Source organism: Neopsephotus bourkii, unplaced genomic scaffold (genome assembly GCF_033783945.1).
Source record: "Neopsephotus bourkii isolate Nb327-2 ecotype Australia unplaced genomic scaffold, CSIRO-AGI_Nbou_v1 NB_372, whole genome shotgun sequence".
In the NCBI taxonomy this organism is placed as follows: Eukaryota; Metazoa; Chordata; class Aves; order Psittaciformes; family Psittacidae; genus Neopsephotus; species Neopsephotus bourkii.
Genome location: NW_026900878.1, coordinates 984,738 through 1,009,107, shown reverse-complemented (window position 1 = coordinate 1,009,107; position 24,370 = coordinate 984,738). Strand labels below are relative to the sequence as shown.

The 24,370-nt window shown below is 38.2% G+C and overlaps 2 protein-coding genes across 6 annotated transcripts in view; one reads left to right on the top strand and one right to left on the bottom strand.

The window, feature by feature from the left end:
* Positions 1–68: 68 nt before the first annotated feature.
* GSKIP (GSK3B interacting protein) lies at positions 69–4,739 on the bottom strand. 4 transcript variants are annotated; one of them, XM_061348892.1, is made up of 3 exons: positions 4,598–4,739; positions 2,521–2,779; positions 69–1,915 (listed from the first exon to the last, which is right to left on the bottom strand). In XM_061348892.1, the coding sequence occupies exons 2-3, from the start codon at positions 2,776–2,778 to the stop codon at positions 1,754–1,756; spliced, it is 420 nt and encodes a 139-aa protein (XP_061204876.1). In that variant the 5' UTR covers position 2,779; positions 4,598–4,739; the 3' UTR covers positions 69–1,753. The 4 variants fall into 4 exon arrangements, with proteins under 4 accessions (XP_061204876.1, XP_061204875.1, XP_061204874.1 ...); XM_061348891.1 differs by having other exon boundaries at positions 4,583–4,716; XM_061348890.1 differs by lacking the exon at positions 4,598–4,739 and adding an exon at positions 3,758–3,951.
* ATG2B (autophagy related 2B) overlaps positions 4,050–24,370 on the top strand; it is a 49,688-nt gene continuing 29,367 nt past the window's right edge. For both annotated transcript variants that reach the window (XM_061348877.1, XM_061348876.1), the window contains exons 1-14: positions 4,050–4,696; positions 8,290–8,452; positions 10,312–10,464; positions 13,331–13,433; positions 14,780–14,942; positions 15,419–15,598; positions 18,997–19,093; positions 20,131–20,313; positions 20,978–21,132; positions 21,813–21,924; positions 22,082–22,343; positions 23,237–23,387; positions 23,895–23,987; positions 24,146–24,334. In XM_061348877.1, coding sequence (XP_061204861.1) covers positions 4,535–4,696; positions 8,290–8,452; positions 10,312–10,464; positions 13,331–13,433; positions 14,780–14,942; positions 15,419–15,598; positions 18,997–19,093; positions 20,131–20,313; positions 20,978–21,132; positions 21,813–21,924; positions 22,082–22,343; positions 23,237–23,387; positions 23,895–23,987; positions 24,146–24,334 — 2,166 coding nt within the window. In that variant the 5' untranslated portion in view covers positions 4,050–4,534. The remainder of the gene's footprint in view (positions 4,697–8,289; positions 8,453–10,311; positions 10,465–13,330; positions 13,434–14,779; positions 14,943–15,418; positions 15,599–18,996; positions 19,094–20,130; positions 20,314–20,977; positions 21,133–21,812; positions 21,925–22,081; positions 22,344–23,236; positions 23,388–23,894; positions 23,988–24,145; positions 24,335–24,370) is intronic.

Genomic DNA, 24,370 nt, shown 5'->3' with positions numbered 1-24,370 from the left:
CATGATGACTTTGTTGTTCTTTATCCCCCTTTTCAGTGGCTCCCCCCAAGAAAACTACAACACACCAGTTTACTTATTTAATGCTTTAGTTACTGAAATTCATTGAGTAAATCAGCTGCACGGAAAAATATTCAAATATAAATTTGGTAAAGTACATTCTCCTCACAGAGGACTAACGCATACCACAGACCTGTGTGCAAAAGAGAGCCTATGAAAAATTTTTAGAGCATGGAAGTATACCCTAGGGCAGAGGATTGATATCACGAGTTTCAAACTAAAATAACAAGCTCTGGAAAACAGAAGCACTAACTACAGTTGTCTTTTCAGTCACAGCTGTACATCACTACCCCAAAGCTACTACAAAAACGCTACAAAGTTTCTCCAATTAACAGGAATAACCCTTAGCAGGTAGAAGACAATATAGCTCTACTGAAGTCACTGGAATCTGTGACTTCATGAAAACTGATGTATCCCTAAGTGTGGCCCCAAAAAAGCTACTGCATCTACTTGTCACAAAAGCATGGCTGGATTATTTAAATAAATATGCACAAATACTGAATAATACAAGAATACAAAAAGTATGATAATCACAGAATGTTAGTTCAACAGTACTGGCATTTCTAACCAACTGTAATTTTAAAAAGTGTATCATTCAGTACATACTTGAAAAGTTACAGCAGAACAATAGATTCATAAAGAGATTTGTACCAGTTTTCAAGTAGAAAATACAAGTTATCTCTTCCAGTTTGTATTAGTCTTAGTAAATTTCATACTGCCTTTGGTTTGAAACCAATACAATGCAATTAAAATTACAGTGCTTACTTTGCATTCATTAGGAGAGGAAGCTGTACAATTGAAAGATAAAATGTGAAAAACAGGAGTACCAAAGTACTGTATTATAGAAAGTAAAGGCTGAAGCAAAAATACTCTTCGGTATATCCTGTACATCATGTAAACACACATTCAGAGTAGTAAACAGGCTAAAATGTCTTTCAAGCCTCCCATACAGTTACAATATAACATACATATATATAGCATATATAACATCATATTTAGGAAATGTAGACCATTACATCCAAACTCTGTGCTTAACTCTTGCAATTCAGACAATACATTCATATATTAGCAGTACATCTCATTTATTATTTGGAGATTGCTGGTTGCTATAGATGAGGATTGATCAAATAAAACTGAAGCTTGCTTTTAACTCAGATACTGTCACTATATAGGCAGTGTTTGTTGAAGAATCATCTTTATTGTTAACAAATGTGCAGCAAATTAAGCTGAAATTCTGTTCTTTGCAGAACAGTAGTTTTCCCAATTATTTTTCATTATTTGGGTAGAGCAAGTAGTTAGCTTCTATTTTAAAGGGCAGATATGAAAAACTATCAGTAAGCACAAACACAAAAATTAATACTTGTATATTTAACATTCAGTCTCTTTTTTTTTTTTTTTAAGTTTGGATAATAACTCTGAAGAGACCAAATTTTTTGAAGGTTGTAAGAAGCAACTTGCTCACATACAACAAAAAAGTAGAATTAAGAAATGCTTGTTATTTATCAAAGTGGCTTTTAATAGCATTGTGATATATGCAAAACCATTGTAGCAAAACGTTATAGAGTAGTACTAGCATAATTGGATATTAATGCAAAAAATGAAGCTTAAGATGCTTGTGATTATGTTTGTAAGAAAGATCTTGGAGCCTCGTATTAACAATTCTTTCTAGATGAAAACTTCCTTGCATGTGGGTAAATCACAACTGACTGTCTTTCTTCAAAGCTTCTAGTCTTTGTAGTAATGCATTCCCAAACACCTCTCGATATGCAGGGCTGAGAGAGTCCAATAAGGAGTAGACAGTTTCATGGTATGGAGTTTGCAATCTGTCATCAGCCTGATCAAAATCATAAGCTACCACCTGCGACAAAGAAATAATTGGTTAAATTTCTGTGGTTAGGATTCCCTTGCCATGGGAAATAGGTACCACAACATTTAATTTTGCTAGTCAGGGTAGTACAGTAACGTAAAAAAAAAGAATAATACTGGATTCAGATCGCAATCTGAGCCTTCTACGATGTGGCATAGTGGCAACACAGTATTTAGACAGTTTCAGATATCTTTTGTCCAAAACTCAGAATATTATTAACATTTATCGTTATGACCTTTGAAGAGAAGTTGTTCATCTACATGATGGCATAAAAAATACAAATGATACAAAAAGAGTCGTATACATGCTGTATTACCAACTTAACTGGGTACCCGAGAAACCCAAAGACTGACATGCGCCTGTAACAAATTAAATTTTTGTGTCCCAAATAAATGCCTGAGTTTTCATGAGTTTCCCTCTTGCTTTGTGGTAAGTTAACTAATTAAAGTTCTATTTGCTAGAAGAAAACACGTAGAATAGGCTGTAACAAAAGTACAAGAGGAATACGTATGCTGATGTATTTTTCTAGGCATCTTTTGAACACAATCATTGTTCAAAACAGAGAAGCTTAAGATATTTTAAACAAATTAGTTTACCCTGAGTCCTGCTTCGGTGAGCTCCAGGCAGTATCTGTTCCTTTCCCTGGTTTCCACATTGATATATGCCACATCCTCAGCACAAGGAAGGGTTTTTGAGACAAACATGTTGCTGACAGCAAACAGAACGTCATTCACAACAGCTTCAGCTTCTAGTCTCATATCTTTCACATCTGTTCCTTCAAAGTCTCTATAATCAGAATCCTCTTCAAACTCTGTGTTATTGGGCAACTCCATAGGACTGCAATTGGTCTCCATTCTGCATATGGAAACATTTATTTTAGATTTATTGTACCAATATACTCAATATATATTAACACTGTAAAACAAAGAGACATATCTTAAACAGATATATTTAACACTGTCCAAAAAAATAAAATATGAGACACGGTGACTTCTAGAACTCATGACAGTCCAGAGAACTCAAACCCAAGATGAACAAGCTGAGAACAAGTGCTAAAGAAAGTTACATTAGCATGTAGAAGCAGTATCAGTATTGCTGAAGTTGCTTCTTATGCAACTAACTCACATTCTGTTGTATAAGACTGTTATGATTCAGCAGTAATTAATTCTGCATTTTGCTGATCCAGAATGCAGCAGGATGACATTAGCCTAGAAAAACTAAAATCACCAGCTGTAGAAAATAAAAACCTATTGGTGAATTTTAGAAAAACTTAGAACTAATTCTGTGAACTAAATGGGTTCTCAGAGAGTACAGACTTGTAAACACCAGCTTTCTGCTTACAGTCACAATTCTATTCAGCTTTTATGCACAACTATCAATACATTTCGCCTTTGTAAGGGGCTGTTGTTACTAAGAAGGGACAGACTCTTTGGGGGTGACCACAGCGAACCCAGCATTAGGCTTCTCAGGTACCAGTGTGGCCAACCTACCCCGCAGGGAAGCCTGCCCCAGCACTGGGGAAAGCCCCTTGGGACGCGGCCCCGAGTGCTCTGGTAGCTGCTTCCAGGATAGAAAGTGAGCCGGCTAGAACTGATCTGCAACACCCAAGACGTTCCCTGCATGAGATTTATCATTCCCTAACAAATACCACCTTGGATCTACACACATATTCCGAACACTGAAGGCAACAGGGGAGCCAGCCACAGATCTCCGGAGTTTCTCATTAGCACCGAATCACTCCGATTCACTGACAGCAGAACAGCCATAGATCACACCTGCACCACTGCCCCGAGGAGCGCGGCCAAGAGCGCCGCGTCCCGGGAGCACACCTACCAGCCCTGGCGGCAGGCAATCGAGGCACTGCCGCCCGACGCCAAAAGGCTCCGCTCCGCCCTGAGCTGCGCTGCCGGCGGAGAGCAGCCCGCCCCGCCGCTTTCCTCACGGCCGCTCACCAGAGAGGCAGCCCCAGCTACCACCGGTCAACAGAGCGCTCCCGGCGACACCCCGCAGCGGAGACCACTCCGATGCAACACCGACCCCTCCCCACCGCCTGCGCTCACTTCCTCCCCCGCCTCCTCCTCTCGGCAACGCCATTTCCGTGCGGACGTCACGGTGTCGGTGACGGGGTTCGGTGGGAGTGGGGGGGTACACGGAGAGGAAGGAGACAAACAGCCTAGCGCGGCTCAGCTCGGCCGTCCTCGCCGGCGGTGTAGAGCTGACGCGGTCTGGGGGTGGGTCTGCCCTTTCACTAGCCCCTTTCCCGACAGCGCAGCGTCTCGTTGCGTAGAGCGTGGCCGCGGCGGCCCCCTCCGCATTCTCGGGCTGCCGGGAAGATGGCGGCGACGGTGTCCGAGTGAGGATGGAGCTACCTGTCAGCGCCTCTTCGCCCTGAGGGGAGGCAGTGCCGCCCCGCCGGTGGTGTGAGGGTCGGCGGGGGGGGCCGCGGGCGCCGCCTGGCAGCAGGAAGCTCCTGGGGTGACTCGCGCTGGAGGGGCGAGGCTGGGCCTGGTGGCTCCTGCTCACCTGTTTCTGTCCGCCCTCCGGAGGGGTCAGCCTCAGCCCCAGCCCCGGCCCGCTGCCTGGCCCCACGGCCCCCAGAGCTCAGCCGCCATGCCGTGGCCTTTCTCGGAGTCCATCAAGAAGAGGGCCTGCAGGTACCTGCTGCAGAGGTACCTGGGCCACTTCTTGCAGGAAAAGCTCAGCCTAGAGCAGCTTAGTCTGGATCTCTATCAAGGCACCGGCTCCTTGACGCAGGTCCCTTTGGATAAGTGGGTAAGAAATGCTGTCGCCTCACCCCCTCGGTTCCTCCTGCGTCTGAGGGACCAGCTGATTCCCTGCCCCCCGCTACCACCCACTTTATTTTCAGTACCCAGCCTCCTTTATGTAAAAAGTTAGAACCATAATTAGCATTTCGTCCATAATTGTTCTCTGTTATCCTAGCTTTTTTAAAGAAAGGGGGAGGGGGAGAAATCTAGGCATTTACTGCGGACATGTTTTTCAAGTCACACTTTTTGTTATTTTAAAGTATAAGCAAGGAAACAAAAACTAAAACTAAAAAAAATAATAATAGCAGTAGCTGCTGATACTCTGGGGAGAAGGAGCTACTGTAGCACAGACTACCAGAAACTGCTGCTGTAGTTATTGAGGAGTATGATTACTGACTACATACGATGATGATAACATGAAGTAATCTTGTTCTGTCTCTGCTTTGTCTTCATCTTGGAGGGATCTTGATTCTTATTGGCAGTGTTATACTGAGCTTAGTCCACGTAGATATCTTAAAAATTGTACCTAGTCTTTCAATGGTGAAAATACTTGCTGACAAATGGAAAACTGTTTTTAGCTGGAGTTTGATTAGCAGATGGGCTGTCATGCTTTGAACCAGCTGAAACTTTTTTTCAGTCCTGATGTGTATGTTTTTATATCTATGTATGTGTGTGCGTCTGTGCACACACACTTCTGCATACTTTCAGCCTACTATAGTAATCCAAAGGTCAGTGACCCTGTTTGTAATATTTCATGGAATTTCTTGGGTTAATTACCGATGTTACTGAATTCTACCTGCCAGTCAAGTGACTATCATGAGGAGCCCTAAGCGGTGCTGTGAGTCAGTCATTGACTTCGAGGGTAGCACAGATGATGAACTGGGTACACAGGCTTACTGCTTTAGAGAGTACTTTCAAAACACGTTTTTACTATACTATGTTCTGGTATTAGGCCATGCTGGTACATTTTTAACATACTCGGGAGAATGTGATATTTTCAAATAATGCTTTTCCAGTTGATGATGCAAAAATATGTGTGAAAGTGGCAGGAGACAGGCAGAAATGCTCAATATTGCTAGTAGTTTAGTGTGGTGTTTTTTTCGTTGTTTGCTTGTTTGTTTTCCTCGTTTCTTTGCTGGCTGTGTGTGTAACTTGTTTTCCGAGGCAGGCAGTAAGGCTGTCTTGCTTTAATTGCATTATTGTGCCCTCTAGTGGGTATCGCCCCACTCTTCATAGCCGAAGTGACAGCGTTTAAAATGTGAATACTTTGGAACAGTACCAGTTATGGACCAGTACTAAATGAACAGTTAATTATGCGATTAAACAGTGATGGTGATTAAATGTGTATGCAGTAATGTTCAGGTTATCTTCCCCATTCGTAGATCATAATTTTTCGCTTGTAAACAATGACATGTTTGAGGTTCTCTGCATGTGACTTTCTCATGTATGACAGATTGCAAAAACAGATGTCAGGGAAGTGCTACAGCTCTTTCACCCTCCCCTCACCCACCCCACTAGTCACTGTGAGCTTGTTCTCTATGAATCACTAGGATGACTGTATTTGTACACATTTTATTGTATATTTTTGTCAATACTAATGTTCATCTTAACATTGCAGGTATTTTAGCCAATGTTGTATGTGTTTATAGATTCTAGAGATATGTAGGAATACCTGGGATTATTACTGCAACCTCTTTGCTTCTTGGGACCTGGGCTGTCTAGAAAAATCAAAATGTAACCCATGTCGTTTGTGGCTGAATTTTAATACACATTGAATAGTGCTTTTGTTACTAGCATTGTCCTGATTTCCACCTGGAGACTTTCAGTCAGTAGTGTGGGAACAAGTCCTGACATGAGTATTGTGTTCAGTTTTAAAATTTCATTTGGAATGCTCTAATTGCTGCTTTCAAGGAACAACTGGCTTGTTTATAAAGTAATTTAGCTAAAAGAATACTTGATTTTTGCTTTTAGATAGTAAATTTCTATTAAAAATCAGTGGATTAAAATACATTCATTTTTATTGCCACATATGTTAGTAGCAAAAAGACATATCAGATTTATTCAAAATAGGGTAACTGGCTTATTTCTTGCTGTAGGAACCTTTAAAAATTATTTTGTAAAGGTTCAAGTAATTTAAATGAATGTCTGATATTTTCAGATGCAGGTTTCATGCGAAATATTTTTTTTTTGCCTTATGCTGTTACTGCACCTTTAATTCCTATATTTAGCTCAAAACTAGGTTTAATGAAACTGAATCTCAATTATTGATCCTTCTGTTTCCTAGCAGAACTGCTTTTGGTTCTGTTTCTTTAAAGTTGGTGTCTTTTTCTGCTGCTTGAGTGGACTTTGGAACAGAAACTAGAAAAACTGAACATGGAAGCAAACAAAATTCTAACAGTGAAGTTATTAAGAGCATAAGCAGAGCAACAAGTTAACATAATGAGAAAGTTGCACCTGGAGACATAGGAATGAAAAATGTTTTCTGAAAACATTTTTTGGCAATTTTTATTTGTAAACTATTCTATATAATTAGAACAACATTTTCAATATAATTAAAATGGATGACTTTTTCTTCCCGCCCCCCCCTCCCCCCCCCCAACTTGCAATGTCAAATATATGCATTTTCTTAGGTAAAATCTGTGGCCCTGTCCAACACAGGACGGTTGTATTAGAAGCTTCCACTGAACAAATTTAGTATGTAATTTAGGTTGTTTTATCTGAAAGCAGCCTAGGTAGTTGTTGTTCAGTAATTTCAGTTCTAACTACATTTTTGAATTGGGGCACAAACAGGTTTCAGGGGTTTGCTTTTTTTTTTTCCCCCAACATAAATGTGAAGAATATGTTTCCTCTCTGTGGATGTTATGAAATCTATGTAATGTGTGTCTTTTCTGAGGATAGTGAGAAAACTTCTGTAATAAATTTCACTTAATCTGTATTACACTGAGGGCAATTTGCTTGTAATTTTATTTCTAATGTCACTGTTAAGGACTGGATGAACCGAACAGTCTGCGTAGAATATTGGTCTGTTCACTGAGCTTTGATTTTTAAATTAGTGCTCAACATTGAACACATTAAACTATGGTTTAGAAATGGAAAGTATGTTATACAGCAAGATGTGAATAAATGGTTCTGTTCCAGTGCCAGGAAAAAATGTACCATGAATATTATATTGAAATTACATTCTAGCAAGTTATTCTTGCCACAGAAATCAGATGCTTTTTATGTTTTTGCTGTCAGTCTATTCAGCTTTCCTCAAGTATTGCTAGAGGAACAATAGATTAACTATGTCAGTACCATAGTATTTGTAACAGTAAGATAGCAGGGTTGGTTTTTTTGGTGTGGTTTTTTTTGTAAGTTTATTTTTTTGTATGGGACAAAAATACATCTTATACAGAGAGCTACCACAGAGAAATCTGTATTATGCTGAAAGTCAAGTCATAAATGCAAAATAAATGATGATGGAATCAAAATACTTGAAAATGGCTAATTTATTGTCTTTCTGACTACCATTTGTTTTTGTAGCCTCAATATATTTTACTTGTTGCATGCAAAGCTATGGATGTGTATATTATTATTATTATTATTATCATCTTATTCTAGTGTCTTAATGAGATCCTGGAGTCTGCAGATGCACCTCTGGAAGTCACAGATGGATTTATCCAATCAATTTCTTTATCTGTTCCATGGGGGTCATTGCTACAGGATAACTGTGCATTAGAAGTAAAAGGATTAGAGATGGTCTTCAGGCCAAGACCAAGGCTTGGTAGGCTTATTTTTTAATTTTCAAAAAGGAGATTCTTTACATTTTTTTTCAGAGGCAAAATGCTACACTTGCTTTAGTCAGTTCTTAGCCTTATTTAAAATGCCATTTAATTTACACAAATTAATGATAGAGAATATATTAAAAAAAGACTTTCAGGTGTTGTCAGGCAGTTGCTTGTCAAGTGTTTCTCAAATGTTTATAATGTTCTTACTGTTGTATCTCTTCTCCCAAACTGTTCAAACATACTGAAATAAAAATAATACTGTGTGGCAGTTTTTGTTAGCTAGGATTTTTGGGAATTGTATGCCAGTTGCTGTTGGTCAACATCAATAGCTGGCTGTTTGATGGCAGTAACATAGCACAGTAGTGAAAGAGGATGGAGGGGGGTAACAGTGAGATTCTGTCTTTCTTTGGCAACTTTAGGGTAAAAGATGCATCATCTATATTTGGGGAACAACTAATACTATTTGTCTATCACAGTCTGAAATAATGACTTTTAAGTACTCTAAATACTGTCTTTGATTATAATGCTTAGAGGATTGGCTGAACTCTTCTAGCTTGTCTGCATCAGTATGAGTCTAACTGATCTAGTTTAGATTGGCCTGGTGATAAATTCATCGACTATCAAGCCTCCATAAATTCTGTTAAGATGTGTTGTTACAACGTGTGTAGAACATTTAGTACAATTATAGTGTGTAGAAAATTTTTATTGAATGTCTGAAGGATTTTGTTTTCCTTTAGTATAGAGAAGATGGAAGAAAACACTTCTTAAATGGATCATAAAGAAGAGGAAAAAAATGCATAAACTCTAATTTCCATCTTTTGCAAGTTACCTTAAATAACTTGCTTATATTTATTCTGCATTTCATTCTTGTTTGTTTAACTGGAATTATATTTTGAGCTATCTTACTCTTTGATGTAAGATTATTGCTCTGAAAGAATGTTAGTATTAGGAAGAAGCTTTACTTACACCCATTTAGTCCTCTTTGATGTGCAAGGCTTTGTAATACAGTAAGCAAAACCTACAGTGCTGAGTTTATCACACTTCTATAGCCACATGGATGTTTCCAGACCTGGATGCTAAACTGGAATGTTTTGCCTGTTTAACATATTAGTATATGTGCTAGTTTTATGTTTATTTGCCTATACTAGAATGTTGCAGTTGAATCAGTTAACTTTTCTAATCCAGTATTATACAGTATTTGCTCACAATGGGCTTGGCGTTAACTGGTAGGAATGCACTGTCAGTTTAGTTAATCTGACTGCTAAAACACTTGCAGCTTATTATGTGATGCGCTCTCACATTTTGTTGTGATCTACTTATGTCAGGTCTGTGTTAGATATTTAAAAAGCGTTTTAGTATGCTAAGATAATAACTTGAACCTTGTGTAGTCTTTTCCACCTAGGGTATGTTTCAACTGGAATAAGAAACTTTAAAAGAATTCTTTGGGGGGGTAGTGGTGGTGGTGTAAATTCTTTGATTTCTTTTTGTCAATTATGCCTGTAAAATCATGCCAATATAATAAAAGTACTTCAGAAGGTATTCACTTAAACCAGTGCAAAAGATTGGTTACACTAAGTCCTTGGTTTATCTTGTTTATATTGAGTTTTCAAATATGAGAAGCTAAGAAATAAAATTAAATATATTAAAGTAATTTTATAGTAGTACAGTGTATAAAGAGAAATTGTAAGTAAATTTATTTTAAAGTTTCTTACTAAACCGCTGAAATTCTTTTTTGGATATGCCAAATGTTTTTGGTTGTTTTGTTGTTTGTTGTTTTTTTTGTTGGGGTTTTTTTTTCTTCTTGCTTACTGTTTCAAAATTGTGCAGATTTTTTAAGATTTCTTTTACTCTGCAGCATCTGGGTCTGAGCCTATGTATTGGTCAAGTTTTATGACCAGTAGTATGCAGCTTGCAAAAGAATGTCTTAGCCAAAAATTGACAGATGAACAAGGAGAAGGGTCCCAGCCTTTTGAAGGACTTGAGAAATTTGCAGAAACTATTGAAACAGGTACGAAATAATTGAGATCTGAATGAACATTTGAGATTAAATGAATTTGTTGTGTCTCTGTTTTACAAAATGGCATCTCATTTGCCATAACTTGTCTCACGAATTTTCACTTGTTAGCATTACTTGTAAATATAAACAGGAACGCAGGACAATTGATTGTGCTTTTGAAGTGGGGGAGAAATGTCCACTTATTTACTAAAATATGTGTATAATTCCATCAGTGGGCAGAATGAATCCTACTTCAGATCCAGAAGTTGTTTACACCTAGAACAAGCTAGAGCAAATCTAGCTAGAACAAATCTAGTTAAATCTGTGCTGAAGTGGAGAGGTCCCATTAGTTTTGGAGGTGCCAATTAGTTCATTACACAAATTTTGATTGTGAGTAATGCTGTTGAGGGGGAAACAAAGAATGGGTTTTCACTTATTTTTACACAAAGCTGACCTGTTATGACATATGTATCCCAATAATCACAACATGCTGATCATCTAGTTCCAACCCACCTGCCATGGGCAGAGGGATGTCTCACCCTAGACCATGTCAACCAAGACTCTGTCCATCCTGGCCTTGAACACTGCCAGGGATGGAGCATTCACCACTTCTTTGGGCAGCCTGTTCTAGTGCCTCACCACCCACACAGTAAAGAGCTTCTTCCTTATATTGTATCTAAACTTTTGCTGTTTTAAGTTTAAACCCATTATCCCTTGTCCTATTGCTGCAGCCCTGATGTCTTCTGGCACCCTTATAGGCCCTCTCTAGATACTGGAAGGCTGCTATGAGGTCTCCATTCAGCCTTCTCCAGGCTGAACAGCCCCAACTTTCTCAGCCTGTCTTTATTCGGGAGGTGCTTGAGCGCCCTTATTATCCTTGTGGCCCTCCTCTGGACTTGCTCCAACAGCTCCATGTCCTTCTTACTTTGAGGACACCAGATCTGCACACAATACTCCAGGTGAGGTCTCCCGAGAGCAGAGGGGCAGGATCACCTCCTTTGACCTGCTGGTCACATTCCTTTTGGTGCAGCCCAGGATACAGTTGGCTTTCTGGGCTGCAAGCGCACACTGCCGGCTCATGTTCATTTTCTCATTGACCAGCACCCCCAAGTCCTTCTCTGCAGGGCTGCTCTGAATCTCTTCTCTGCCCAGCCTGTAGCTGTGCCTGAGATTGGCCTCACCCAGGTGTAGGACCTCGCACTTGGCTTGGTTAAACTTAATAAGTTTGGCATTGGCCCACCTCGCAAGCATGTCAGGGACCTTCTGGATGGCATTCCTTCCCTAAAGCATATCAACTGAACCACGCAGCTTGGTGGTGTTGGCAGAATTTCTGAGGGTGCGCTCAATCCCACTGTCCAGGTTGCCAGCAAAGATGTTAAACAGTATCGGTCCCAGCCCAACCCCAGAGGGACACCACTCATTACCGATCTTCACTTGGACACTGAGCCATTGATTGTAGCTCTTTGTGTGCAGCCATCCAGCCAATTCCTTATCCATTCGGTAGTCCGTCTATTGAATTTATGTTAATACAGTTTAGAGACGAGGATGTCATGTGGGACTGTGTAGAACACTTTGCAGCAAAGTCCAGGTAGATGATATCAGCGGCTTTGCCCTTATCTGTCAGTTCTGGAGCCCCATCATAGAAGGTCACTAAATTGACCAGGCATTGATTTGCCCTTAGTGAAGCCACGTTGGCTGTCACCAAGCACCTTGTTGTTTTTCATGTGCCCTGGCATGGTTTCCAGGAGAACCTGCTCCAAGATTTTGCCAGGCACAGAGGTGAGACTGACTGGTCTGTAGTTCCCTGGGTCTTCCATTTTTCCCTTCTTGAAATGGGGATTATGTTTCCCTTTTTTTTCAGTTGTTGGGAAGTTCACTTGACAGCCATAATTTTTCAAATACGATGGGCAGTGGCTTAGCAACTTCATTTGCCAGCTCCTTCAGGACCCACGGATGGATTTCATTAGGTCATATGGACTTGTGCATATTCAGGTTCCTAAGATGATCTTGAATCTAGTCCTCTCCTACAGTGGGCCTGAGGTCTTCATTCTGACAGTCCCTGCATTTTCTTCCAAGACTTGAATGGTGTGATCAGAGCACTTGCTGGTGGAGATTGAGGCAAAGAAGTAATTGAGAACCTCAGCTTTCTCCAAATCCAGTATAGCCAGTTTTCCCATTTCCTGCTGGAGAGGACCCACATTATCCCTAGTTTCGTTTTCAACATACCTATAGAAGCCCTTCTTGTTCTTCGACATCCCTGGCTGGCCTTGTTTCTGACTGCGCCATTATCTTTCCTGACCTGATCTCTAGCTTCCTGGACTTCCTGTATTCCACCCAGGCCACCTGTCCTTGCTTCCACCTTCTCTAACCTCATTTTTCCTTCTGAGTTTTCTCGGCAGCTCCTTATCCATCCATGGAGAACTCCTGGTGTTATGACTGCATTTTGCAGTAGAAAACCTGGTGCTGAAATGTCTGAGCTAAGAGAAGTGTTTTAAACCAGATATAGAAATAGAACTATTCAGCCAGAGTAGCATGGTGCTATAAGCAATGTTTAGGAGTTCAGATGTAATGCCCAGTGAAGCAGGAACTTTTTTTGAGGATTGCCCACACTGAGCCATAAAAAAAACTTGGCTTGTGTTGTGACTTGCTCAAATATCCATGCCTTAAAGGTCTGTTGCAAGGTATGGGTGTACATATTGGACGTTTAGTAGGCGTTTACATTGTCATTTGATGTCTTGTTCCATTACTAAATTCTCTTCACACTGAAATAAATACTGAAAAATTAAACAAAATGGAAGACAGTTTTAAATTTGGTCATAGAAGTTGTTGTTGAGTAACTTAAATGCTTGCATGATTTCTTTTTGTTTTGTTACTAAAGTTCTAAGAAGAGTGAAAGTTACCTTTTTAGATACTGTTCTGCGAATAGAACATGTGCCGGAAAACTCTAAAAGTGGAGCTGCACTTGAAATCAGAATCGAAAGGTAAACATTTTTTCTAATTTGTATCTTTTTTTTTTTCATAAGGCACTTTTCACTATTTCTTGTGCAATATATTTTACCCATGCACACACATTCTTAGTCCTTAGACACTAGCTCTTACCTCTTTTTATAATGCCAGTGAGCATTTTCTCCATTCAGCTTCCACTTAACATGTGTAAGCTAAAGGTATTTAACCATCGAATTACCAGAGTTCTGGATTTTCCAAAGATAATAACTACTTTCAAAATTAATACAATTTCTCAGATGTTCAACCGCCAGTGGATGTTTTTGGCAGATTGGGCAATCTCTTTGATACACAAAAGGAACTGACCCTTTTGAGCAAGACACTAAATTTTTTCAGAGACAAAGGTAGTCCTGAAAAAATAAAAAACCTGGAAGATTTTAGGTCCTCTGTGAGCTTTGAGAAGAGCCCACATGTATTCTGTACTTACTTCGAATTGAATACTGAATGCATTCTTAAAGTAGGTTTTTTCGAGCTGTGGGATAGTGTAATCATACTTTCTTGCAAAGCATTAAAATCATTACTAAATTAAATTGATTCTTACTGAGAAATGCAAGTTAAATATATTTGTGTTTAAACATTTATAGACTTAAGGTTGTTATTTTCTGGAGAGATGTTAGTAAAACTGTAATTATTTTTCTTATGGAAGTCCAGTGCCAGAACAAAATTCCTTTTCTGTTCTTTAAAAACTGGATTGAAGGAAACTGCTAAATAGCATGTTGTTTGATGTTTGATACTATTTTTTGTAGAAAGGCAAGTGTATTTTTCTACTGTAAATTTTATTCTGTGGAGACTTGCATCTTTTTAGTAGTTTACTGTTTATTCTGTATTTCAGTATCGCAGTGTAAGAAATTTAATTTCACTGAAATTTTACAGGACTGGCACCTACTCTCTCAATTTACACTTTTTATTTTGACAATATAACTTTCAAGCCCTTCTTTTGTACTTTTATACGGAAAAATTTTAGATGGCAGATTAAAAAAAAAACCCCACAGATTTTTGAAGTGAGAATTGTGTGTGTCAGAATGGAAATGTGTGTATAGATGTGTTGGGTAGACTCCTTCACTTTGTGGTCAGATTAGACGTAAGTGCTAGGTTATGTTCACACCGGAAGCATGTCACAATTGTTCTGTGGTGCCCTGTAGAAAAGGTAAGATTTCCACCCATTCCAACAGAGTGGTGGTTTCTCCTTTCAGGACAGTTACTGGCCTTGTAGATAGTCCGAAGAGAGAGAGAGAGCATGTACAAACTTGGAGGCTAAATGGCATGATAAATGTAACAATTTACATGCACCTACCATCTTTATTTCTTTTCTTTTATTCTCTAGAACTACGTACTGTGATGAAACTGCGGATGAGTGCTCTGGAATTAATGTGCATCAGCCCACAGCTTTTGCTCATAAGTTACTGCAGCTCTCAGGCGTCTCTTTCTTCTGGGATGAATTTCCTGCATCAGCAAAGTCCTCCCCAGTGTGTTCAGCCACCCAGCTGGTAAAATTAAATACATTATATAAGAATGTAAATTAATAAAGGATATACTTTATATATTTTTTATATATATAAAAGGTATATATTTATTCTGAAGGATAAAGAAATTCAACTTCTTGAATCTGAGTTCGATAAATTTCATAATTGCTTCCTGTTTGATTTTGAGGGAAAAGGAAATGGAGACTTTAGAACTGAGTAAATTTTATCATGTGTTGCACTGGAATCTGGTTGCAGCTTGAATGTGTAGAAGTCCCTTCTGTGGGAACTTGCTCCAATTTTTGCAAAGGCCTATTTCACCTTTCACATTACTTGTTTCATTCACAGTGATGTATACATGTTTCTAATGTCATTATGAAATTTATATATGTGTAAAATGATCATTTGTTTTAAGATTATTTGAAATGCTTGTTGGTTTTGTTTGTTTGTTCTTTTTTAAGAAATGGAATACATTCTTATTCCTTTCTCTGCAATGTTTTAAGGCAACTGAACCAAAGCTTTCACCTAGCTGGAATCCAAAAATCATTTATGAGCCACATCCACAATTAACACGAAACTTGCCAGAAGTTACTCCTTCTGATCCTGTCCAGATCAGTAAGCTGATTGGTAGAATGGAGCTGAGTCTAACATTAAAGCAAAATGAAGTACTTCCTGGAGCTAAGGTTAGTCATGCTTTCCTGGTCTTTGACTAAATTAATAGTTACATAGGAACTTTTTTTTATTTCCTGCTGCATACAGACAATGGTGAGATTCTCAAGGGGGAAGAATCCCCTTATTTTTGTTGTAGATTCTCTACATTTGAAACCAGTAAATATGTCTAATAAGACATCTTTATAGTGGCCAGACAAGTCAGGAGCACACTGAAATCTGGTAAAGTGGAATTCCTTTATGTTAGACTGAATTTATGTATTGGAGTAATTCTTTAGAAGGTTGTTTTGTATTCATGAAGCTCTGCTACTGTTCATTACAGTAGAAAAGTTTATTATGCCCAGCAATTTCTAGTCAGTCTTTAACTTTTCTTGTTTATTTAGTTGAGTCCTCTGTAAAGTGAAATAACATATTTTATGTGGTGTGAAATAGAAAAATGCTGTCTATTTCAAAAGTATGGCTGGTTAATTCAGTTAACACCTTTAAATTAACTGATGTCCAGATGTTTCTAAAGATTAGATTTTTTTTTTCAATTTTAATGTCATTATATGTATTTTTTAAGTAGCCAAAAGAAACTATCAAGTGCAAAATGGAGACTAATTTTTGTTCTATAGGAGATGTTCAGTATAATAGAATGCAGAGCGGTGGTCTCTGCAAGTTGGGCTTGAGTACAGGCAAAACACTGTTGTTGTACTAAATAACAGCAACATCTGAACTAGTGAATGGATGTAATGTTACGTAACAAAATTAAAGAAGGACCTCTTTTTTGTCTTAGTGAATAGAATTCATTCAGACTGGAAAGAGCAGAGGTAAACTACATTGCTTAGTCTAGGTTAAACTTTTAGTCTGAAAACGGTACTGTGTTGAAGAAATTTATTAGAGTAGGCATTACAAGCATGTAAACTACAAAATATAAGCTCATGGCAAGCATGACATACTTCAGTAATTTAATTTTTTTTCCAACTCTTTGCAAAGGATGAAAAAATAGTAGGAAACAGTATACAGAACTTGATCATTTATTTTCCCCACTTAGGTAAATATTCCCTTGCAGTCTTTATGAGCAAAAGTATATTTTCATATAAATTCAGTCCGTTGAATACCTTCGCTCCTCCCCTCCATGACTGTGGTGGCTTGACCTCAGCTGGCTGCCTTATACCCATCCAGCTGCTCTCACTCACACTTCTCAACAGGACAGTGGGAGAGAATGTGCTGAAAAGCTCAGAGATTGAGATAAATATAATAATTTAGCAGTTACTGTCATGGGTACAGCGGCCTCAACTCAGGGAAAATAAATTGAATTTATTGCCAATTAGAATGAAGTTGGATGATGAGAAACAAACTAAATTACCTTCCGCTCACTGGTTTTTCTTCCCAGGCACAGCTTCATTTCAATGTTCCCAACTTCTATACTTCCTCACCAGCTTGAGCAGTACAGGGAGGATGGAGAATTGAAGCATTGCAGCCAGTTTATATCAGTTCCTCTCTGCTGCTCCTTCCTCTTTGTGCTTTTCCTGTACTCTGGTGCGGGTCCCTCGTGTTGTGGTCCTTCACAAACTGTGCGTCCTTTTCATGGGTTAAACCTGCTGCTGCATGAGGTGTCCATGAATCACAGTTCCTGACAGGAGAACCTGCTTCTGTGAGGCTTTTCCTCCATGGACTGCAGCACCTTCCAGGAGCCTGCTCCTGTGTGGGGTCTCCACAAGCTAGAAGTTCCTTCAGGGCACATCTCCTTTGGCACCTGGAACCCTTCTCCCCCTACTTCTTTCCTGACCTTGGTGATTGCGGGATTGTTTCTCTTGCTGGTTTTAGCTCACTGCCCATGCAGCATTTTGCCCTTTCTTAAATACGTGTTCACAGAGGCACCACCAGCTTTGATGATGGGCTCAGCTGTGTCCTGTGTTGGGTCCATTACAGGGCTGGCTGGAGCCAGCTCTGCCTAGCACAGGGCAGACCCTGGTGCCTTAGTGCAGAGGCTGCATTTGCACCATGGCCTGCTGCCAACACCTTTACACCTGCACCCAATACAGTGAATAATAAACACAAATGGACCAATGTCTGGAAGTACAGGATTCTAGATTTGAGTCCTTAAGATAATTTTAACTTGAGCTGTTCTCAAAAGATAAGTGGCTGCCATCTCAAACCAGTTAACTTCTATAAACTTCCTACTCTTTATGAAGAAAGTATGTTGATATATTCAACCATATACTGAATATGAGTACAGAAGAGAATGTTCACAGTTTTTTAAGGTCTACTTTAGCGGTGCTGACTTCAGTATTTTATAATTAATGCATAATACTAAGTTTATATTGTTGGTTACTTCTAGAATTACTAAAGTTCAAAGTAAAACAACTAGCAGATTAATGGTATTCTTGAATTTTCCTATTAGGTGATTGTGTATTTATTTTAAGCTAATAAATGACAGGTGCAAGGTCCTACACATGGGTCGGAGCAATGCCAGGCACAGCTGCAGGTTAGGCAGAGAAGAGATTCAGAGCAGCCCTGTGGAGAAGGACTTGGGGGTGCTGGTCAATGAGAAAATGAACATGAGCCGGCAGTGTGCGCTTGCAGCCCAGAAAGCCAACTGTATCCTGGGCTGCATCAAAAAGAACGTGACCAGCAGGTTGAAGGAGGTGATCCTGCCCCTCTACTCTGCTCTCGTGAGACCTCACCTGGAGTATTGTGTGCAGTTCTGGTGTCCTCAACATAAAAGACATGAAACTGTTGGAGCAAGTCCAGAGAAGGGCCACGAGGGTGATCAGGGGACTGGAGCACCCCCCGTATGAAGATAGGCTGAGAAAGTTGGGGCTGTTCAGCCTGGAGAAGAGAAGGCTGTGTGGAGACCTCATAGCAGCCTTCCAGTATCTGAAGGGGGCCTATAGGGATGCTAGGGAGGGACTCTTCATTAGGACTGTGGTGACAGGACAAGGGGTAACGGGTTCAGACTTAAACAGAGGAAGTTTAGGTTGGATATAAGGAGGACATTCTTTCCTGTTAGGGTGGTGAGGCACTGAAATAGGTTGCCCAGAAAGGTTGTGAATGCTCCATCCCTGGCAGTGTTCAAGACCAGGTTGGATGAAGCCTTGGGTGAGATGGTTTAGTGTGAGGTGTCCCTGCCCATGGCAGGGGGGTTGGAACTAGATGATCTTAAGATCCTTTCCAACCCTAACTATTCTATGATTCTATGAAACTGTCAGTGACACACCTGTGTTTGTCCTACAAAGCTACAGATTGGAAGCAATACACAATTAAGTTTCCAGCTGTAGAAGATGGAAAACTCTGCTGGAATGTCTGTGTATCCTTAACAGCATCTAAATCTACTATCAAAATAGTTTGATTAAGAAGTTTTAAAGAAAAATTCTTGAAGTGTTCTTGAAAGTGTTTGGTTGTTCTGTTTTTTTTTTTTCTTTTTTAGTTGGATGTAGATGGACAGATAGACTCTGTACATCTGTTTCTGTCACCAAGGCAGGTACATCTTTTGTTGGACATGGTGGCAGCAATTGCTGGACCAGGTAAGTGAACATTCTGTAAATGTTACATATGTATTACAGTAGGTGAAAAATAAACTTTGCAAGATAAACAGGTTTCCTCAGGTAAAAAAAATATTTGTGTTGGTAGATGATCATTAATTTGTATTTGAAACTAGCAAAGTAGTTTTGTAGCTCCTCTTGAGTAAGACTATGATCAATTTATTGACTTAAATTGCAGATTGCACATGCAGGTAATGAAAATCCAGGTAACAAATATGGCTTGACAAGTGGCTATACGATAGAACAAGAAATGGGGAAACAGTAAGTGGAGAAAATCAGCAGCTCAAACAGTTATGTCTCACAAGTTTGGTTCCTTCTCTGGCCTATGATTTAGTGAAAGGCAAAAAGTATGTAGAACAGATAGTAATTGTGTTCATTTGTCCGCATTTGCGAAGTAATAGTAGTGTTTCAAATACTGCAGAAGCAGGACGTGGGTGTTTTGGTTTGTGTCAGATCCCTGTCCCCCGACTCTTCCTAATGTAGCAACACTTCGATGAAAGTAGATAGTATATTTTTGAGAAGATTTGTCATGTCCTGGGTAAATGCTTAATACTCCTATAATGATACTGATATCTTTTTTGTACTAGACTTTTTAATTCTTTTTTGATAACTGGAAAAGGGTCATGTGTGTGTCATCTTCAAACTGAAATTTTATTAATTCCTTAATAGCCATATCTTTCAGAGATTGTGCTGACTGAGAAGGGAAATACTATTGATGTTGTATGTGAATATATTTGCATATATGACCTTAAAACATTTTCTTCAGATTTGAAATTAATGAATGCTAGGGAGAGAGTAATCTCTTTTGGACAAGTCAAATCTTCAAAACAGCAGAATGCATGTATATCCACATTTGACATACAAGAGATAAGTATAGGTATAGATATACATGCGCATATCTATACAGCAACAGGAGTTGGTTAATTTCAATATTTTTTTTTTATTTGGGGTGCTGTTAAGGAAATTACAGTGGGGTTCTGTCCTCCCTTTTTTTTTTTTTTTTTTTTTTTTAAATTCAGAGAGCCTAAGCAGGATAGAATTATCAAGTAAAGATAGGAAGAACCGGCCAATGCAACAGGAAGATGAGTATCGGATTCAGATGGAGTTGAAACGTTATTTAAGAAAAGAGTCTTTGTCAGCAGGGGCATCATCTGAGCAAAGCTTCTATGAGACGGAGAGTGCCAGAACGCCTTCCAGTCGTGGCAAGTATAAAAGATGGTGCAGCATAGCGAATAACCTGTTGTTAAGATTAAATAAATCAACTGTTCATCTTTTAATCTTAAGAATTTAAGTATCAAAAGGTCTTTGATGTAGAATAATTGTACGCTTTAATTGTACTGTTGAATAAAAAATTAATACTTAGCTTAGGTATCAGGCTAGACTTGATTCAGTATTTCATTAAAACTGCAGTAGTGTGTATGTTACTGTGTTAACACAGTAAATACACATGCCGTGTAACATCATTTCAGATGCAAGATTGAGGAAATTAAATATAGAATAATACTTGCATTGCCCTCAAATTTGTACTTTTATTTGAATATTTTTTTGTGATTACTTTTAATGTGAAGATACAAACCAGTTTGTCAAAAGGCAAGTGTATGAATTTATAGAAATAATGCCTACTTGAATATTAAAACGGAACATTTAGCTGGTTTAGTATTTATAATTTTTTTTTTTTTAATAATCTCTGTCTATAGATATGACTAGTTGAAGTGTCAAGAGAACTTGGAACTTCAGTAAATAATATATTTAGCTGCCTAATCTGCCTGGCAGTTAGATTTCTGAACTTCTGAATACGTTTCTGTTAAAAGTGAAGGTTTTTTTTGCATTAGAAAATAACACTTTACTATCTGTGGTTCTTACTAGAAGAAGAAGTTTTCTTCTCAATGGCTGAAATGGACATGTCTCACAGCCTTTCCTCCCTTCCACCTCTTGGAGACCCTCCAACCATGGATCTAGACCTGTCTTTAACCAGTACATACACAACTACGCCAGCAGGTTCTCCACTGAGCACTACAGTGGTATAGTATTAACTACCTTTAAAATATTTTTGAAATTAACAATTTTGTCTGAAACTGTTGCATAAATATTCTTTACAATATCAAGAACTATTGCAAAATTCTAGGACAACTGAAAATGTTTAGTAGTTCTTTTCCGTTATGAGTGTTGTATTTGTTTACTAGGAAATGGAACATATTTGTTTTCAAATGCCTTCAAGCTTATATAGGTTGCTTTATGGTTTATTTTCTTTTTAATAACCGCATGTTTGCCATCTGGACTTTCTTTTAATATGGACTACACAGGCAATGACAATAAAAAGTACAAAATTGTTGTATAACATTATTTTTGAAACAACATAAAAACTATGCTGTCAATATTGCCATCTTTCCCAGATCTGTTACAACTCTAATGTTTTGGTTAATGAAAGCCCTGGAGAAAGTTCTGCTTTTTACAGAGAAACAGGAGACTATGTAGTCATTGAGAGAGCAACTGCTACTTTAAAAACATGTGGGTGTAGACAATCGTAGAATTAGAAAGTGTAGCCCAAAGTAAGTATCTGTGTTACTTAGTAGAGCACTAGTATGTCATGAAATGTTTATGCATGTATTTTCTTTTGTATTCCTTTAACTTATTATTTGTGTTTGGTCTAAAGTTTTACATCTACTTGTTGGATTTAAGATCATACATATTTTTCTTTTAGCTTCAGCCAACTTGGGGTGATTTTCTTGATCGTAATAAACAAGAACTACAACCTCCAAGAGGTTCTTCGCTGACAGCCAACATGGTTCATCAGGCTTCCTTAAGAAGGACATGTAAGTAAAAATGTTGATTTGCATTCTGCTCCTTAGATAATTTTGGAAATGAATTGTTATGCAGCAACTTGGCAAAAAGAAGTGAAAAACAAAAGTAAGATGATTTTATAAATGTGTTATTGCTGAAAAATTATGTGAACTTAATTTTGTATTTCAGCTATTCCATCCAGATCTGTTTCTGTGGATGAATCCAGACCTGAGCTTCTTTTTAGACTGGCAGTTGGAACTTTCTCAGTGTCTGTACTTCATATTGACCCTTTACCCCCACCTGAAAGTTCACTGAATCTTAACCCATTGACACCAATGGCTCGGGATTTCTTTACCCGAATAGAAAAGATTGAGCCAGTTAAGTTTTCAACAGAAGATTTTCTGTCCTTCCGAGAAGTATTTGCAGAAGCTTGTTCTCATGATCACCTTAGGTATAACTTTGCTTATTAATAAATATAATTAACAAAATATATTTTAAGTAAATTTGAATAAAGTAAGTTTATTTACATAGAAACTGTATCACTTAATATTTGAATTGCATTTGAATACTTCGTTAATTTCAAAATAGCCTTGAATTTTGACATCTGTAGTCCAAGACTTTTTAAAATAGAAACCCAAGTGCATTAAAATCAACCTATCCCTTTTCAACAGTATATGAATTAAACTAGGTACAGTTTCTACCACAGAAATGCAGAGTCAAGAATCATAAGTAAATTATTTATTTAGAAATAGCTATATTTTACAGGATCATATTTATTCAAATACAGGGTTTTCTGTTTGAAAGAGCTGAGGGTTTTACTTGAATCAAAGTAGTATATCAGTAGCAATAAAAAGTATGTGTAAGCAGTACCATAAAGTTAGTCAACAGGGTTTTTTTTCCAGTTTTTACCATCCCAGTGCAGTATATGAAGTAAAATTTAAGGCTGTATATACAGTTTCTTCCCTTATGCATGTGATTTTGACTGTTTGAGGCATTTGACTTTTTCAGTGTCTATATAAAGATGTTAGATTCCCAACTTTATGTGACTTTCACCTTAGGTTACATATCTAAAGTGTTCTTTACAAATATCGCTACACTGAGCATTGTTGAATGTGTAACATAAGCGAGTTCCATTGTCATTGTTGCTAAAGCTGTTATAATTAGAAAATTATATAAAATGTTATAACTAGCTTTTACAAATCTATTAGAGCTTTTACTTTTTTTTGAAGAAATTATGTCAATTTTATTCTGAAAAGGATTGTAGTGATCATTTACATATTTCAATCCTGACTTTTCGTAATTGTTTTATGCTACTTTTCATAAATCATAATTTTAATAATTCAGGTTTATAGGTACTGGCATTAAAGTGTCCCATGAACAAAGACAAAGGACTGCCTCTCGAAGTTTTAGTACTGATTTATCCATTGGGAATATGGAATTCCTGGAATGCCTTTTTTCCACTGACTCTCATTCCATTCAGCCTCACTATACAGAGGTATGTAAAAAATGGAGGGAGTTCCATAGAAAAGAAATGTTAATTGTTTAACTGATAATGCTAGATTTTAAAATGATTGCAATTTTTAATTTTCTTTTTAAGTATGTTACGGGTTTAAAATGTAACTTAATAGAGAAAAAATATCACAAATAGAGAACCAGGTTTCTGTCATACCTGGCAGGAATAGTGTTAAGTAGCCAAAGTCCACTAGTTTACTTCTCTTTTAAATATGCTCAATGCAATTTGGGAGTTAGAGTAAATGTTTTCCAAAACCCAACTGATGGAGTTGAGCAATGTGAAGGTTTCTTTTGGTGATGATTATTCTTCCAGCTATTTTAATGGTCGGAGACATCCAATACAGTGGCTGAACAAATGGTTGGGCTGGGGCTCTGTTCACGGACTTGAATGCGGGGTTGTTTACTGTCTGTTCTAGGTGAAACGTCATAGGTATCTTTTCCTGTGGCAACTCTTTTCTCCTTAAGTGTTTTTAACTCTCTTTATCTGTAGCTGCTGACATTTCATTCTGAAAAAGGAAATGATTCGCACGCTATGCCATGCCTTCAGCTTCATTATAAGCATTCAGATAATAGAGGACCTCAGGTAAGATGAGACCAAGTTTCTGGATAACAATCTTTGTCTAATTAATTTTAACAGAAAGGTATCTTTCTTGTAAAACTGAGTCCTTAATTCCCAGTTATTATGATTTATTTCACTGTATTGTTTTTAAGGATTTTAGTGCTTTTTCTGTTTTCTTTCAGGGTAGTCAAGGGAGACTCAGTTCTGTTCCACAGAAAGCAGAGTTACAAATAAAGTTAAGTCCAGTGTTTTGTGAGCTGGATATTAGTATTGTAGACAGATTAAACTCCTTGCTTCAACCACAGAAACTAACTACAGTGGAGATGATGGCATCTCACATGTATGCTTCTTACAACAAGCACATAAGCCTGGTAAGTTGAAAATGAAATTGATTAATAAACTTGCTG